This window comes from Danio rerio, chromosome 16 (assembly GCF_052040795.2).
Source record: "Danio rerio strain M-AB ecotype USA chromosome 16, GRCz13ab, whole genome shotgun sequence".
NCBI lineage: Eukaryota > Metazoa > Chordata > Actinopteri > Cypriniformes > Danionidae > Danio > Danio rerio.
This window is the reverse complement of record NC_141036.1, coordinates 45,481,887-45,499,451: the sequence shown is the minus strand read 5'-3', so window position 1 is coordinate 45,499,451 and position 17,565 is coordinate 45,481,887. Positions and strand designations below refer to the sequence as shown.

The window sequence follows — 17,565 nt, the reverse complement described above, 5'->3', positions numbered from 1 at the left end:
TTCAAAGTCAGAGGGCATCTTTCTGGATTCCAACGGTGCAAACAAGCGTACAAACAAACATCAGATGCTTGTAACTTACGGCACAGAAGTGTCGAGCGGCATGTCAGACGAGACAGCTGCATTGGTAGCCAATTAAGAGATCCTACACACCCACCTGGATAGAAGTTGAAAGAATGCTGGTTCACATCTCTCGGCACGAGACATCAAACGGTCCAGCATCCGTGGCTGCCGGCGCTCTGGGGAAAATAAAAACACAGATCAGAGTGTGTGACGGCCCTTTAAGAACTGTCATTAGCACTTCACACACCGCAGCTGAAAGCTTCGTACACAAGACGTGTTGTGTTGTGTTGACGGTGATCAAATCAGCTGGGATCTGCTCCCAGCTTGGGCTGTCACAGCACGTTGAGCCGTGTCGAAATCTTTCAAAAGTGTGTGCGCACATCTAGAAATATATATTTCTCTTTATTGAAAGTCATTCTAGGCATTTTGGTTAACCTCATGTGGTGTTTACAGTTTTTTTGTGCTCATGTTGATTTGATTTTGTGTGCTTGTGGGTTGACTAAAGCGCTGCAAGGGTTCAATGTGTGCTGTGTTGGAAAGGGTAGTGGTGTGTGTTTGGTCCTGGGTTTGTCATTTGTGGGACCTGACGTGCTCTGGTCAGTGTGGAGAAAAGGTTCTTTCATCCAGATCACCAGAACATTGTGATCCCACATGCTGGCTGAAGCGCGGTATTTCGCAGAAAGTTTTGGCGTGTGTGGTATCAGTAGGCCTAATTAAAGCTCTCAGAGTATCTGTTATTGTAAGGGCGTTGCTGCCTTTTTTCTTTTTTTCTTTGATTCTGTTTGTTACAGCTGGCTTGCCTTTCTGCTGATATTAATAGTTGTGTGCATCCCTCACTAAGAATGTAGGCATAGGAATTCAGTAGAAATGTAACATAATCGGATAAATCTACTCTGGCATTCCTGTATCTTATCATTGACCCCTCTAAAAAGCCCTATTATTTATACAGTATAGTATATATATTTGTGTGTGTGTGTGTGTGTGTTCTGGTTTTTGTAGTTTACAAGGACATGTCTGTCATCGTATTTCAAAACATTTAAAAAAACATACTTGATGGAGTCTTTTGTAATTCAGGCTTTGCTACAGGTTTCTTGTGAGGGTTATAATAATAATAATAATAATAATTCGTTACATTTATATAGCGCTTTTCTGGGCACTCAAAGCGCTTTACACAATGGGGGGGGAATCTCCTCATCCACCACCAGTGTGCAGCATCCACCTGGATGACGCGACGGCAGCCATTTTGCGCCAGACCGCACACCACACACCAGCTGATTGGTGGAGAGGAGACAGAGTGATGATATGCCAATCATGATATGGGGATGGTTAGGAGGCCATGATGGACAGAGGCCAGTGGGCAGATTTGGCCAGGATGCCGGGGTTAAACCCCTACTCTTTTTCGAAGGACATCCTGGGATTTTTAACGACCACAGAGAGTCGGGACCTCGGTTTAACGTCTCATCCGAAAGACGGCGCTCACTGAGCAGTATAGCGTCCCCGTCACTATACTGGGGCATTAGGACCCACACAGACCGCAGGTTGGGCGCCCCCTGCTGGCCTCACTAACACCACTTCCGGCAGCAACCTAGCTTTCCCAAGTGGTCTCCCATCCAGGTACTGACCGGGCGCAGCCCTGCTTAGCTTCAGTGGGCGACCATGTGAGAGTTGCAGAGAGCTAGCTGCCGGGTTGGGTTTAGGGTAGGGTAAAGCCATATAATAATGGTTATCACAGTTTAAAAACGTTATGCCTATGCAGAAACTACTTTTGGTCGTCATAAACTACATATACAAGTAGGGATGCAACAGTTATAGATTTTGGTTGTACGATTATAGTCTGAGGAATAATCATGATCACGGTTATCATGATTATTGTGCATTCATTAATTTCAAAACACTTCTAGATCAGAAAATCACATGGAAAGCTCCTTATATTTTAAAGTGTTATTTATTGCTGCTCAGTAAACAACTGATACAGTTCATTCATTCATTCATTTTCTTGTCGGCTTAGTCTCTTTATTAATCTGGGGTCGCCACAGCGGAATGAACAGCCAACTAATCCAGCAAGTTTTTACGCAGCGGATGCCCTTCCAGCCGCAACCCATCACTGGAAAACATCCAGAAACATTCATTCACACACACACTCATACACTACGGACAATTTAGCCTACCCAATTGACCTGTACCGCATGTCTTTGAACTGTGGGGGAAACCGGAGCACCCGGAGGAAACCCATGCGAACGCAGGGAGAACATGCAAACTCCACACAGAAACGCTGACTGAGCTGAGGATCGAACCAGCGACCTTCTTGCTGTGAGGCAACAGCACAACCTATCTACTGCGCCACTGCTTAGCACAAATAATACAATATATAATATAATATAATACAAGTAAATAAAAACTAACAATTGTCTGTTTCTCCTTGGACTTAAAAATAAGTTAAAAACGTTTTGACATTAAACATAAGTAATAGTAATAGTAATATAAAATTATTAGTAAAAGTAATAATTTTACTCTGAAAAAAATGACAGAACAATGAATAAATAAAAATACGATTACATAAAAAATAGTATTTTTTCTAATGTGAGTCATATTAGTGAACTATTTTCCTTTTAAAGAAAGCAAATGTAGTCAAAGGCTGCTAAACCTCTGTCTAAAAGACACTTTTGATTAACTATATTACAAAATTGTTTGGTGTTTTCCTTTTGTTTAGTTTTTTTTCTCTTTGAAGTAGAAATGTTTATATTCCATACAATGTGCAAAGCTGATTGGCCAGTTCTTGTCATGTAACTTGCGGTGCATTTGCAGCATTCTTGCAACTAGGTGCGCCTAGAAAACGTGAGCGTTGCTCCCATGTGCTCTCAAGGCTGCACGCCTCCATTGGAAATAACAAACTTGCACGCGCAAAAGACACAACATGTGAACTGCCCTTAGTTAATAGCCTCAGCCATAGTTAATCCAGTGTGCGTGCATATTAGCATTGATGTACAAGCTTGGAACTTTAAACTAGCGCAAATTTGGCATAACTCTTGTTTAGTTGCAGCAATTTTGTTCCATACAGAAACACTGTGTCGAGAAGCCTTTTTGATAATTACCCATGACCAATTAAAGTGCAGTTAATAGTGAAATCTGTTAATTGTTGCATTCCTATATACTGTACAAGTACGTGAGTGTGTATGTATACACAAAGTCCCTTTAAGGCAAGTCATTTCACTTTACAGCCGTCTTTGAAATGGGGCATTCAAACATCAAATTCTCCAAAATTGCTTGCCAAGCTTATGATTAATTTCATATTAGGAATCACCAATACAAATAAACAACAACTGTGTCTTTAGTTTAATTTCTAAAAGTTCTAATCACACAAAATCTGCAGAAACTCAAATTTGATCCTAGCCCTTCCCACCGAAGATTTGTCAGTCTATTACGATCGATAATTGGCTCCTGTACAAGTAGGCAGGGTTTCATTCGCTATGTTGACCACTACACATCTTGTGTATTTTATAGTCTTTGGTATACACACACACATATTAAACTTTACTGTCACTTTACATTAATTCAATTCTGAACAATGTAGAATAAAATGTATTTATACAGAAATAACATATTAATGAAAATCAGTTTGAATCAGTGAAGACAAACATGAAATATTGTTCACAGCCCGTTTTACCATAACAGTTTGTAGTTCTCTGATGTGACATATTTTATAAGGCATAAATGAAACAGCATGTTTAATTAAATAAAAGTTTAATGAACATGAAAGGTGACAGTTGGTCAAACGAGACGTATAGTGGCATCAGCCAAAAAAAGAGTGTGAAAAAAGTGTCCTATTTGAATGATTTAGACCAACATTTAAAATTTTTTTTTAAAAAAAACATGCTGTCCAAATTAATTAATGCAATATAGTACCAGAAATGTGGAATAATACTGTAAACATTTTCAACATTTCTCTAATATACAGTACTATAGACCTGGATTTTAGACTAATAAGAAATGCTGCTGGCAGGTCAACAAATTGCAAACTGTTGAAAATAGAAACCAAACAATCTTGTTGTGCATTCCTACTTTTTTGTTGTCATGGCTGGTTAGAAGACTAATCTATTTATTATGAATGAACCTTACTGTATGTATCTGCTGCTCTTTTGTGTTTGAAATGACTAGAACTTGCAATATGCTATTTTTGTCTTTGAGTTTATGATACTGCTGTAAATCATAATCATCATATATCAAAAAGTACACTGTTTACTAATATTGTAACATAAAGCTTCTCTCACTGTAAACCATTTGACTCTTTGGCTTGATGTTATTTAAGGTCAGATTCTTGGCACTAGACATCCATGAGGGGAACTCCATGCTTGAGGTTCTGAACGCTTTCAGCTTGTAAACACACTTGAATCTTGTGCCTAATCAAAAGTTAACATCCATAGAATGTTTTTGTTTTAATGTTAATCAACAGTAACCATGGTACAAAACCCATAAAAACATTAAAAGAAAAAAGAAAAGAAAAAAAAACAAGTTCAGCACTTCATTAGTGTGACTGATAACACTTGAGATTTGCCAGCATGAATTTTACATATGTGCAGACTGTAATGAAATGCATGCAATGCTAATTAAGCTAGTGCATCTTTTAGTTCTAAAGACAGTAAGGACATTAAAGGAATAGTTCACACAAAAATAAAGCTTCCATCATTATTTACTCATTTGGAAGCTTTCTTTCAATCCTTTTTCTTTCTTTCTTTCTTTCTTTCTTTCTTTCTTTCTTTCTTTCTTTCTTTCTTTCTTTCTTTCTTTCTTTCTTTCTTTCTTTCTTTCTTTCTTCAATTCTTCAAATTAAATTCAGTGCAGGTTTGTTTAATTAGACATAGGGTATTTTAGTGATTCAACCATTGTATTTTTCTTTACATAGTCTTTCATAGAGGATGTTTACCTATGTTGAACCTAAGAGAATGTATCCCTTATTCCACACAGATCCAACAGTTACATTTTTGTTTGTTTCTGAATTTTGCAATAGAAGAAAGTTTTTAAAAGATATTTGGGGGGGGGGGGGGGGCATTTTTTACCTTTTTGGAATAGGATAGTAATCAGAGATGCAACAAGAACTGGCCTGGCATGTGTCGATGCATTGTCCATGTGTCCATTTGTGCCAGCAATGGAGAACCACCAACAATACTCCTGGCTTTATGAAGGGATTTTTATGACAAGACTGCCAGAACTAAACATGCCAATTCACTTGAAATCAGTAAAAAAATTGGATTCTTTTTTCTAATAATCAGTAGCATAAATCTGTAAGCAAAGCTTGAGTGTTATATGCCAGTTTGACCCTTTGCTCATTTTGAGTGGACATTTCTTTGAATACAGTAAAAGTGACCCATTGAAAACAAGCACATACTAACAATGTGTTTAAAGAAAATATTGAAAATGCAAAAAATATGCAGTCAAAAGTTAGTTTGTTTTTTCATGTTTTTTTAAAGGAAATTATTCTGTTTATCAAGGCAGCATTTATTAAATGTAAAAAATATGTTAAATTGTTAAATATTTATTGCATTTTTAAATAACTGCTTTCTTATTGTATGTGGTTTCAAATGAAACTATTAGTCCAGTCATTATTGCTTTTATTACTATTTCCATTGATAATAATAATAATAATAATAATAATAATAATAATAATTATAATAATTATAATAATAATAATGAAGCTAAAAATTCATCTTTAAAATCACTGGAATAAATTATTAAATTAAATAATTAAATTAAATCAAACTACTTTTGAACAGTTGTTTTATAGTGCAAACACATTTCAAATTATTTTTGATTGAATAAATGCAGCCCTGGTGAGCAAGCTTATTTTAAAACATTAAAAAAAAAACTTACTGACCCCACACTTCTGACTGTTAGTGTATATGTGCCAAAAAATGAATAATTAAAAGACTAGTATTTTCAGCAACCAAAGTATAGTTGACAAGTGCTGCAGTTTCCACTACATATGGCAATACATCTAAATGCACCTTTAACCTGGGGTAGAGCAACGTCACATTGCAGCAGTGCTGCTCTCCATCAGCTTAAAGCTACCCTGATGTTGATTGTTCAGTGTGAGCATGATCAGGACAGTTTGCCAGATGTTCTCACAGTCAGCTCCTCCACCTTTTGGCGGAAGCTTTAGCTGTGTCATCCTGACAAATGATCCTAAAGAACATTACGCTAACCAGAAAGTATACGGCATTGGAGTCATTAAAGTTTTTGAGGTTTCGACAAAGACTTTCATTTCGCAACTTATAAATCAAAACCACAGTCATCTACAGGACATTATCCCACCTCAATAGTGTGCAATGCTTCATTTATCAGCATCTAAACAGATTAGAGGGGCATTTTGCTCCTTGCCTCCCTTATTGACTGTGAGAGCATGTTTGTAATGGAACTTTCCTGTTCGTGACTTTTATGTTAGTAAGGCATCCATGTGCATGACCGCGGCATGGCACTGGCTTGCGGAAACGTTGCCAGTTATGCTGACTACATTCCTCCCTCAGCTCCACCCCCGACCCACTCACTCATCTGAGACGCCTGTGTTTGTCCAACCAGTTGTTTTGCAAGATGAAATGGCAGCAAATCAAGCGTTCGAGTCAAATGGTTCTCATGTGTTTCCCTCACATTTGTGCGTTACATGCTTTCTCCAACAGAGCGCCTCGTTTTCATGTCTTTCCCTCTCTGTTATGTGGTTTCTCTCGTCCTCAGGCTTCCACTTTGTTTACTGACAAACCATATTGATAAAAAAAAAATTCTAACAAAACCAGTATTGTTTCTATAATGAGTTTCTGCAATAGCAGAGTTGTGATTATCCGTATTTGGGAGAAAAAAACATCCGCCCACTTTCTTGCTGTGTGATGGTGTGAATTGCAGAAGACTTTGTTGATAAATTCGCACAAAACCTCATATATGTTTTTCTATCCACTATCAACCTTGCAACGTTCTACTGTGGCTTACGGTATTCATTTATGTTACTTCTGCAAAGCTCTGCCGTTCGCGGGCTTATAAGGGATATGAGATGAATTAGCTGCCATTTCCAGACATCAGCTTTACAATAGCTCGGTGGGACGCTGCTTCTCATGGTGACAGTGAAATGATCCTTCCCTTATTAAACGCCTCCATCCTTATAAAGGTGGGTAATATAGTCTCCCGCTTTTACCTGGAGGTTGGGAGCTGCATTAAATATTAATTAAAAGTCACATCAGGAGCGGCACGCTTATATCAGTCTTCCCAGTCTTCAGGCAGAGACGGAAGCGATAAGTAACTTTATTACCTTCATCGTGGATGAAGGGAAGGAATAAGGAAAAAAAAAAACAGGACTAAGGAGAGGAAGGAGATTCATCTGTTGTGCAGACACTTTCGTGATTCTGTGACGAAACTGATTTCGCTATGTGAATAGGGGTTTTGTGGGTTAGAGAGAGAAATAAGAGAGAGATTATTGCAGGAATACAAGAGTACTCCGTGCTTTGAGCTGAGGTGAAAAAGCGAAAACGAGGGCGGGGACTTTTGTGGTGTAGATTGGGGCTCTGAGATGCTTCCAGTGTTTAATTAAATCACTGGGGTTTGAGACTCACGTCCTGTGCCCAGAATCAACCTCCCCTTGTTTACGGTGTCCTGTTAAGGAATGTATTGATGTATCGATAAACATCCCTCCGTCAAGGTTTTAATGAAGCTAAGCTAAATCTTTATTAAACTTACTCTTTGAGTTAGACTCAAACTTTTTAATTAACCAAGTTCGGAGGAGGCATTACACTTGGGTTTTTTTTTCTCTAGTTTGGGCATTAGCTTGTCTCAGGGGCTGGCTTTTATTAAACTTGCAGATCTTAACTTGTTTCTTTTCTTTGTCATGTGAAGGTCACATTTAAACTAGTTCCTTTTGAAGCTACCCCTTTTCACAGACCCTGAAGAAAATTCATCCTATATGGTTTAGAAATGCATGTCATACAGTTGATCTCATTGAATGATTCATCTATATTTTGTCAAGTGAATTTGTTTCTATAGCACTTCATACAATATAGCTTATAAAAGAAGCTTTAAGTGGCGTATAGTATGCAGTTATTCCATCTACTTAAACCCTGTTACTTTCTTACAATTGACTTCAATCTCGCATTCACATCTACCTGATAGAAACGTTCTTTATTCCTAACCAGCCATGACACTGATATACAACAAGCTTACAGAGACCATTTCAAAAAGCACTTCTATTTCTGCTGGAATATTAAACAAATAATGACAATCACGGGTGCTGAATATGTCTTTTAAAAATAGTGAAATGGTTTCGCATTTACGAGCTTGGTCATGTATGTTTTTTTCATTTCATTGAGGGTTCAGTGCAGTTGCAGAGAGAGTCTGTCTACACAATCTTCTGACTGGCTGTAAGTCTGTATTTCACTGATTTTGTGGTGTAGGGATAATTAACAGTTTTAACTCAAAAAGGACCAGTCTGTCAGATGAAGAAGAGCTGGAGTCAGAGATTAAATTAAAAAGAAAGTTTACTGAAGATAATTTGCAGTGTCATCAGCAGAAGCCAGCTTCAGAACTAGCAAATGAGTTTGTAGGCTGCTCTCCACTCTCTGTGCGTACACTTCTGAACGATATCGCAATATCTCAAGCATACAAACGTTAGACAGGCACTAGGCTCTTCAAAGCTGACCCCAGACCTGTGAAACCATCCATAACATCCATAACATATCAGGGTGCCCATTTCTTATGAAGGCCCAAAAACCTAACTTGGGTGGGCTGAAGTTAAATAAACCAAACTATTACATTAAAGCTACCATGGTATTTTCCTAAAAATACTTTAATCATATATATATATATTATATATGATATATATGTTTGTGTGTGTGTGTGTGTGTGTGTATGTATATGTATGTTTTACATTTTATAAAAAGCTTTTTAGATTTTTATGTTGTTCAATGCTGATTTCATTGAATACACTTGATTTGCTCGGCAAGGATCTTTACATTTCTTAAAATCTGATTCATGCACAACATTTATTGAAACATTTTCACTTGTTTCTCAACAATTAAACAAACAAACAAAAGGTTACGTTAAAATTAGAAACGACAAGCTCTGTTGAACCCATTGGCCCCAATCTTCTTATCGTTCTCCCTCTCTTCTCAGATGGCAAGGTGGGCCAAATCAAAGGTTCCCATGAGCCAACTTTGGCCCACGGGCCCTAATTTGGGCATTTACGATCAAATAGAACACAAATACATTCAAAGTACAATATGTATCTTACCCAAGGCTGAGTGTACTCTCAGCTGTCTTTATCGAAACCGTTTAAATTGGCAAAATTTACATCCAAACTTGCAGGTTACAGGAATTAACTTTCACAAATTTCAAATTTCACTTTTGATATAATTAACACATAGCAAATACGAATATGAACAGTGGTTTCCAATACTTCAAGAGTCCAGGTCAACTCCATGAGCTCTGACTGGCTGGGTAAATCATTTGGTATACAGAAAAGCAATTTCATTTTTTTGCAGTTTTACTCTGAGGTGGGATGACACTAAGGTCATCATATAATCTAGGTTCTTAAACATTCAACTTTGTTAATAATCAAAAAGACATAAGAAAGGATATGTCTTACTCCATATTGGAAAAATCCATGCCATAATCACATCTATTAACTGTATTGCGCTGGGTGTAGACTGACACATTTCTGCCTTCACTGCAATCTTTTGTATTAGTGGGATAACAATGCTAAAATGGAGTTTTGCCTATATTTCATGTAATAGATTGTAATACTGTAAACTTGATCAAGCCAGCTTTCATTTGAGCTGATCCTGTTGTTCTTTTGTGTCCATTGCAGGTATGGAAAAATAGTGTCAACAAAGGCAATCCTGGACAAAAACACCAACCAGTGCAAAGGTGAGTACCGCAGTAAATACTGGCCTGCTTTAAAAACATGCTCACAGATCACAAGTTAAATCATCCTCATATAATGACAAATTTTGAAAGACTCTGTGTAGTCTGGACTAGTGTTGTATGATACTGGAATTTGGTACTAATCAATACAGAAGTTTTAAAAACGTCCATTTTCCACTAACATTTGAGCGCCACTGAGCACGTTCCTAAACAGCACTGATTTGCCATTGTGTTCACGTGCTCAACAGAAATGACTATGATTGTCCATGAAGGTCATCATTTCCCCAAACTCACCGCTGTTTAATGAATGTTACCACATATACAGGGACAGTAGAGTGTCTTAAACAGTACTTTCAGTAGAGCATGTGATCACAATGGCAAATCAGTGCTGTTCAGGAACGTGTTCAGTAGCGATTAAATGTTAGCAGCAAATGGACGTCTTTAAAATTTCTGTATTAATTGATACCGAACTCCAGTATCGTGACTACTCTAGTCTGGATGATGTTTAGGACTTTGTTAGTGTGATTATGGGTCAAGTCTTCACTGCCCAATAAGATGTTAGCGTGACTAACAGGGTTTGTCATGGCGAGGAAAAGCGCAAGGTTTCTCCTGTGTTGATTTGAAAAGTCCGGGCCTGGTAGTAGGGCTTTAAAAATAGCCATAGGGGTGAAGGAAGCGTCCGGCTGAAATTGATGATTTAGCAGACAGCCTCTTTTCAGGAAACACTCAGCCAGAGCTGTAAATAAACAGCCTGGCTTCCTACACAATCTGCCAAAATGGATCCTGCAGGTTTTTCTCTTGTTTGTGTGTGTGCGTGCATGCGTCTGTCTCTTTGTCATGCTTTCTCTCCGAGGGCACATCTAATACGTCTAGAAATGAGTATTAATGCCCCCATGAGAAGAGGAGGGGAGAGGGTGTTTGGGAAGCAAAGGAAACCACTCCAGGCTTTAGAGGACTTCCACTTCCTGAAGTTAGCTGCCCTCCTACTCTGCCAGGCTTCTCCACCCTGATGGGCTTCCAGCCAGGACTCATGGGAGCCAAGGAAAACAGACAGGAAACGAACAAAAAAAAGATAGATTCGCTTCATTCACGGCTTTGCCGATTGTACTTAATGCTTGCTTCCGAAAGCATACAGTGCATCCAGAAAGTATTGATAACGCTTCACTTTTTTTCACATTTTTTATGCTACCGCCTTATTTCAAACTGGATTAAATTAATTTATTTTCTACACAACTTCTACACACAATACACCATAATAAAAAATGTGAAAAAATATGTTTTGAAATGGTTGCAAATTTATTTAAAATAAAAAACCTGAACAATCACATGTACAGAAGTATTTACAGCCTTTTTGCCGCTCTAAACTGAGCTCAAGTACATTCTGTTTCCACTGATCATTCTTGAGATGTTTCAGCAGCTTAATTGAAGTTCATCCGTGGTAAATTCAGTTGATTGGACATGATTTAAAAAGGCATAAACCTGCCTATATAAGGTCCCAGGGTTAACAGTGCATGTCAAAGCAAAAACCAAGCATGAAGACAAAAGAATTGTCTGTAGACCTCCGAGACAGGATTGTCTGGAGGCACAAGGATGGAAAAGGTTACAGAACAATTTCTGCTGCTCTAAAAGTTCGAATAAGCACAGTGGCCTCCATCATGCGAAAGTTTGGAACCACCAGTACTCTTCCTAGAGCTGGCCGGCTATCAAAGCTGAGTGATCGGGAAGAAAAGCCTTAGTCAGGGAGGTGATCAGTAACCCAATGGTCCAGTGTTCTTCTGTGGAGAGAGCCAGAAGGACAACCAGCTGTGCAGCAATCCACCAATCAGGCCTGTATGGTAGAGTGGCCAGACGCAAGCCACTCCTCGCATGGAAATTGCCAAAAGGTATCTGCAGGACTCTCAGACCATAAGAAACTAAATTTTCTGGTCTGATGAGGCTAAAATTAAACTCTTTGGAGTGAATCACCAGGATAATACCATTCAGCAGTAGGAACTGGAAGACTAGTTAGGATAGAGGGAAAGATGAATGCAGCATTGTACAGAGACATCCTGAATGAAAACATGCTTCAGAGTGCTCTTGACCTCAGACTGGGGCGACGATTAATCTTCTAGCAAGACAATAACCCAAAGCACACCACCAAAATATCAATGAAGTGACTTCACAACAACTTGGTGAATGTCCTTGAGTGGCCCATCCAGAGCTTAGAGCTAAATCCTATTGAACATCTCTTGAGAGATCTGAAAATGGCTGTACATCGTCGCTTCTCATCCAACCTGATAGCTTGAGAGGTATCAGTGAATGAGCAAAAATATCCAAAAACAGGTGTGCCATATTTGTGGCATCATATTCAAAAACACTTGAGGCTGTAATTGCTGCCAAAGGTGCATCAACAAAGTATTGAGCAAAGGCTGTGATACTTATGTACATGTGATGTTTCAGGTGTTTTATTTTTGATAGACTTGCAACAATTTCTCTTTTTGTCAGGGTTTTCACCTTTAATGGATAGGACAGTAGAGATTATTGACAGAAAAGCATGAGTAGCAGAGAAAGGGGAAGGATCTGTATTGGAATCGAACTCGGGTCGCCGTAAGCACCGGAGTGCATGTGTCGACGCACTAACCACTACACCACTGGTGTCGACAAACCTGCAAAAATTAAAAAAACAAAAACAAAAAAAAACATTGTCATTATTGTGTGTAGAATTGGAAATAATTTAATCCATTTTGCAATAAGGCTGTAGCATAAAAAGAAAATGTGGAATAAATGAAGTGCTATGAAAACTTTCCAGATGCACTGTATGCAGTATTCATTCCAAAGTTATGTTGATTGATTACAATTGCGGGACTGTAATCAGCTGTACAGTAGATTCATCCCATATGATCGAGCAGACCATCAAGAGCTGTTTACAATGAAGTTTGTTTGGTCGTTTTGCTCCTTAAGACTATTTGTAAGTTGTCAAGCTCTGCCACGTTTTTAATCAATGCTCTTATATGGATTGTTGGCCGTTTGTTAAACACACGTTTAAATGCCTGTTTACTTTGTGTGTTTTACATTACGCAACTGGACTCTGTAATTATGGACTTGTTTGTGCAAAAAAAGACATTTTCAGTTTCATTTTTTTTCTTCCGAAACAGATGGAGAGGGTGACAGTTGTGGGCAATGATGAGGGTGTGTTTGATTTTCTTTTTGACTCAATCACGAGACTCTCATTAAATGAAGTGAGCGTAAATATTTGTGTGTCGTGTGACACGCCAACAAACTCTCTCTTTCACTACCTCACTTTCCTTTTCTAATTGGAATTACGTGCACAGGAAGAAGACAGTCTCTTGTATTTTTTCCCCACAGCATTGAAAGATGGAGCCAGAAAATAAAGAGAGCGAAAACATGCACGAGCTCATTTGAGGCACATTTGTATTTATGGATTTAATTATGTAAAGCTTCCCAGGCAAAACCTCATGTGCGTGATGTCTACACACGAACACATGCTTTTTATCTTTTTCACCTCTCTATCGAGCTCATTTTCCGACCTGTTCCGGTTCTGGGCGTCACGATGTTAATAGGAATTGATCTCTGCATTCTTCAAGTTGAAACCTCTTTCTCAGCCCACTTCCTGATGGCTGCTGTTTAGCTCTCTTGGTCAGTGACCTCAGGAATGCTCGCAGCCATCTCTTAAACCAGAAGTGTTCCTCTCTCTGGATCAAGAACAGTCTACTGGAAATCCTTTTTCACACACACGCTCTGTTTTCTTAGGCTTATGAAACATCTGCAGTCTTTGGAACATCTGGATGGCTCAGTTCTCCGCTGTAGAGATTTCTCTCCCTCTCCGTCTCGCGTCCATGTTTACCGTGAGGCTTCAAAGCGCATGGCGTGTTGTTCTATATGTAAGGTGTGTGTGAGCGCGTAAATGAACACATATGTCTGGCATATAGAGCTGTTGGCTTCAACCATTTGCGGGCTCTCCAAAGCTCCGCGTTCTGCCATCTGTGGTTTCGAATGTCAGTCAGGCTTTGAAAGTGTGTGTGTGTTTAGAGTTTAGAGAGGCTTATGGTGAGAATGCCTGCACCGAATGAAGACACACTGCCTCAAATGTGCCTCACAAGTACTGAGGGTCTTTAAGAACCTCCGCCACAGCAGATTTTATTAAGATATGCTGTAAAGGAAATCATGGATCTTCTCTCTCACTTACTGCCAAAGACATGTTTGGTTAAAGAGCTGGGTGGCGAAATGAACCCTGCTGGAAAAGGAGCTATGTTTGAAACATGGTAACTGCTTTGTAGCTGGTCAAAACTGCCTATTACCTGGCTGACCAGGAACCATGTATGATATATACTTTTAAATATAATAGAAAATATTTTGCATGTATAAAATATATAGAGATAATTACTTGGATAATTCATTAGTTAATTACAGGAACTAACAATTGAGGCCTTGAGACAAAGAACTATATTAGTTCATATTGTCAAATTTTGAGTAATACGATTAGTTTAATTTGGATTGTGAACATTATATAATATATTTGTATTTACCTACACAAGACAGACAACAAAAGCTTCTCAATTCTAAGGAGATAACCATTTTTCAGTGTCCGTGTTAAAAATAAAAATTTGTTACGATTTTATATTTGTCAAATGTGGAAGAATGGTATATTACGACATTATGTTAGTGTAAAATAACAGTATAACTCCAATTCATCATATCACTTTAAAATCACTAAAGATCTGACTCCTTCATTTAGTTTTAACAGTAATAGAAACTTCAGGTTAATATTAGGCATCTCTTTCAAGTTTACTATTATGAAAATTATTATTATTATTATTATTATTATTATTTAAAAACAGAAAATACGGTCACACTTTATTTTGATGGTCCGTTTGTTGAATTTGTTACATTGCATCTATATGCCGACTAATTCTCATTAGATAATGTGTAGACTGTTAGGTTGAGGTTAGAATTGGGGTTAGGGTTAGTGTAAGTTGACTTGTACTTGCAAAGTTTCGTCGTCAGTTAAATGTCTGTTTAGGCGCAGATTCAACAGTTATTAAGCAGAGTCTACTAATGCTCTAATGGACCATCAAAATAACGTGTTCACGAAAATACAGTAGGAACAATGTACAGTACATACACCTCCTTACAGTACAGGCAATAATAATCTATTATTAACAATGAAGAAATGCAACAATAAATACATATGCAGACATATGTTATAGATAAATATTGTTGTTTATTTAGAAAAGCTGGTGCAGCGCACCTGTGTATATACTTTTTCAAACTGTTCTCGTGCACCTGTATCTATAAATTTTCTTAGTGGACATAAATGTTTTTTCCGCATGTTGTTATTTTAATGTTTAAAATGTGACTCTTGGTCGTGCGAAAATATCCCCAACTGTTTCTGTATGCAAAGTTCACACATAATTAATCTCACATGGTTATGTACTTTTATTTTATTTTATATTTTATCTCAGTAAGCGTGTTATTAAAAAATATTAATAAGTTTTAGATTATTACAATACATAAATAATTAATATATTTTTCATCATTTAGCCCCTTTAGCAGTTTGCTTTAAAAAAACACATATACAATACATACATTTGTCTGTTTTTACACTGCAAAAAAAAAAAAGAAATCTTAAACATTAGATTTTTTGTCTTGTTTCTAGTCAAAATATCTAAAAATGCTTAAATCAAGAAGCTTTCTAGACAAGCAAAACATATTGTCCTGTTTTAAGAAGTAATGTGTCAAAACAAAGTGACTTTTTCCAGCAAACTAATCTGCCAATGGGGTAAGCAACACAACACAATCTTATTTTTTCCTTTGACATAATATTATTTTGCTTTTCCCTTCGGAAGATCATTTTTGCTTAATTCTGACATATTTTTCTTAAAACAGCAAGACAATTGACAATGTTTTTCTTGTCTAGAAAATGCTTCCTGATTTAAGAATAAAAAATAGAATAAAATAAATAATTGAATACTCTCACACCCCTGTTGTCTTTATTTTAAAGTTGTGAGCTTTAGAAAAAATCTGATACTTTTTGTGTTGTGGAAGAAATAGTATGAAGATGATATTATAAAAATGGTCTATGCAACATGTGCTCCATATTCCAAATACTTTTTGAATTATTGTGATGGCTTTGTGTGAGGAAAATAAGTAATTTTGAATCAAACTAACTATTTTGGTTATAGTTTTCCTATCCATTTTGGTGTCCAAACTCGCTCCTGGAGGGCTGGTGTCCTGCTGAGTTTAGCTCCAACTTGCTTCAACACACCTGCCAGGAAGTTTATAGTATATCTAGTAAGAGCTTGATTAGTTGGCTTAGGTGTGTTTGATCAGGGTTGGAGCTAAATTCTGCAGTTTGGTAACCCCTGTACTAAAAGCTAACTGCTACAACTCGATCATTGAGTATGCAACTTAGTCTAATTTAAGCCATTCTGTCCAGTTTCAGTTCATTAAAGTAAGTGATTGTTTTATGAATCATTCAAGAACAGAATAAGAGCAGTCTAGCTCTCTTTTTACTCTTTATTTTTCCAATAATTCTTTAGATTTTATCTTTCATTAATGATTAAATTAATAAAATGATTCGGTCTGATTTACTAAATTTTAAGATAAATGGTTACACGCAATTTAAATGGGCTGAATTTTCTTTGCAACCATTTATCTTAAAATATATTTAGTAAATTAAGAGTAAATCCAATGAATCCTTTTTTAGTGTGCAGTATATATGAAAAATAGGCCTTTTGCATTCCACGGAAGAGCGTCATGTGAATTTGCAGCGAAATAAGGATGAATAAATACAATCAGAATGTTCATTTTTGGCTGAACTCTTCCTTTGAGCTGGATTTTGCAGCAGGGGTGAGGTCAGGCTAAATCTTTCTCTGTCCTGTTACTGAGGAAATAGTTGACAAGCGTGAGCCTAGAACAAAATGGCCGTTTCCTGTCTCTCCAAGCACACACACACACACACACACACAAACCCACACACAGACACTAGCGGCTGTGCTCAAACATGCAGACTCTCTTGTGTCGCCATGATCAGCATGATAAGACAAACAACAGAGCGCTCTTGTTTTGACCCGTGAATTTAACTCTGATAAATGTGTCTGATAATGTCTGATTATTGTCTGATAAAGAAGTCTCCAGCTTTTTGGCAAAATACTACGAAATATGTGTAGAAATAAGCCTTATCTGACTCTGTACATGTGTGTGTGTGTGTGTGTATAGGATATGGCTTTGTGGATTTCGACAGTCCGGCAGCGGCGCAGAAAGCTGTAGCGTCCCTGAAGGCCAGCGGCGTGCAGGCACAGATGGCAAAGGTAAGCTAGGCTTTACACCGTGTCTAAACCAGGTGTGCAGTGACTTTCTAGCATCGAGTCATTTATTCCTGGAGAAAAAGAAATATTGTGTGAAGCAACACAATTATGGGTACATAACGTTTGATGTTTAATAGACAGCTGTGAGCTGTAGATTTTGTACCTAATAGATTTCACTGTGGACAGAGCTACACTGCACATTCCGGAATAGAGACACATGAAGAAAATGATACTAATGAATGGTATTAATGTGAGAGAACTAAAACAAACCCAGCTGAAGGTACTGATATGCAGTTTTTTATCCTTA

The 17,565-nt window shown here is 37.6% G+C and overlaps 1 protein-coding gene across 15 annotated transcripts in view; it reads left to right on the top strand.

Moving 5' to 3' along the window:
• The window catches only part of rbms3 (RNA binding motif, single stranded interacting protein), a 261,466-nt gene that overhangs the window by 60,790 nt on the left and 183,111 nt on the right, over window positions 1–17,565 (top strand). For all 15 annotated transcript variants that reach the window (XR_015510630.1, XR_015510627.1, XR_015510629.1 and 12 more), the window contains 2 exon segments: window positions 9,896–9,954; window positions 17,170–17,261. Coding sequence is in view for 10 of the 15 variants with exons in the window: in XM_087286245.1 (XP_087142371.1) it covers window positions 9,896–9,954; window positions 17,170–17,261 (151 nt within the window). In the remaining 5 variants the exon portion in view is untranslated.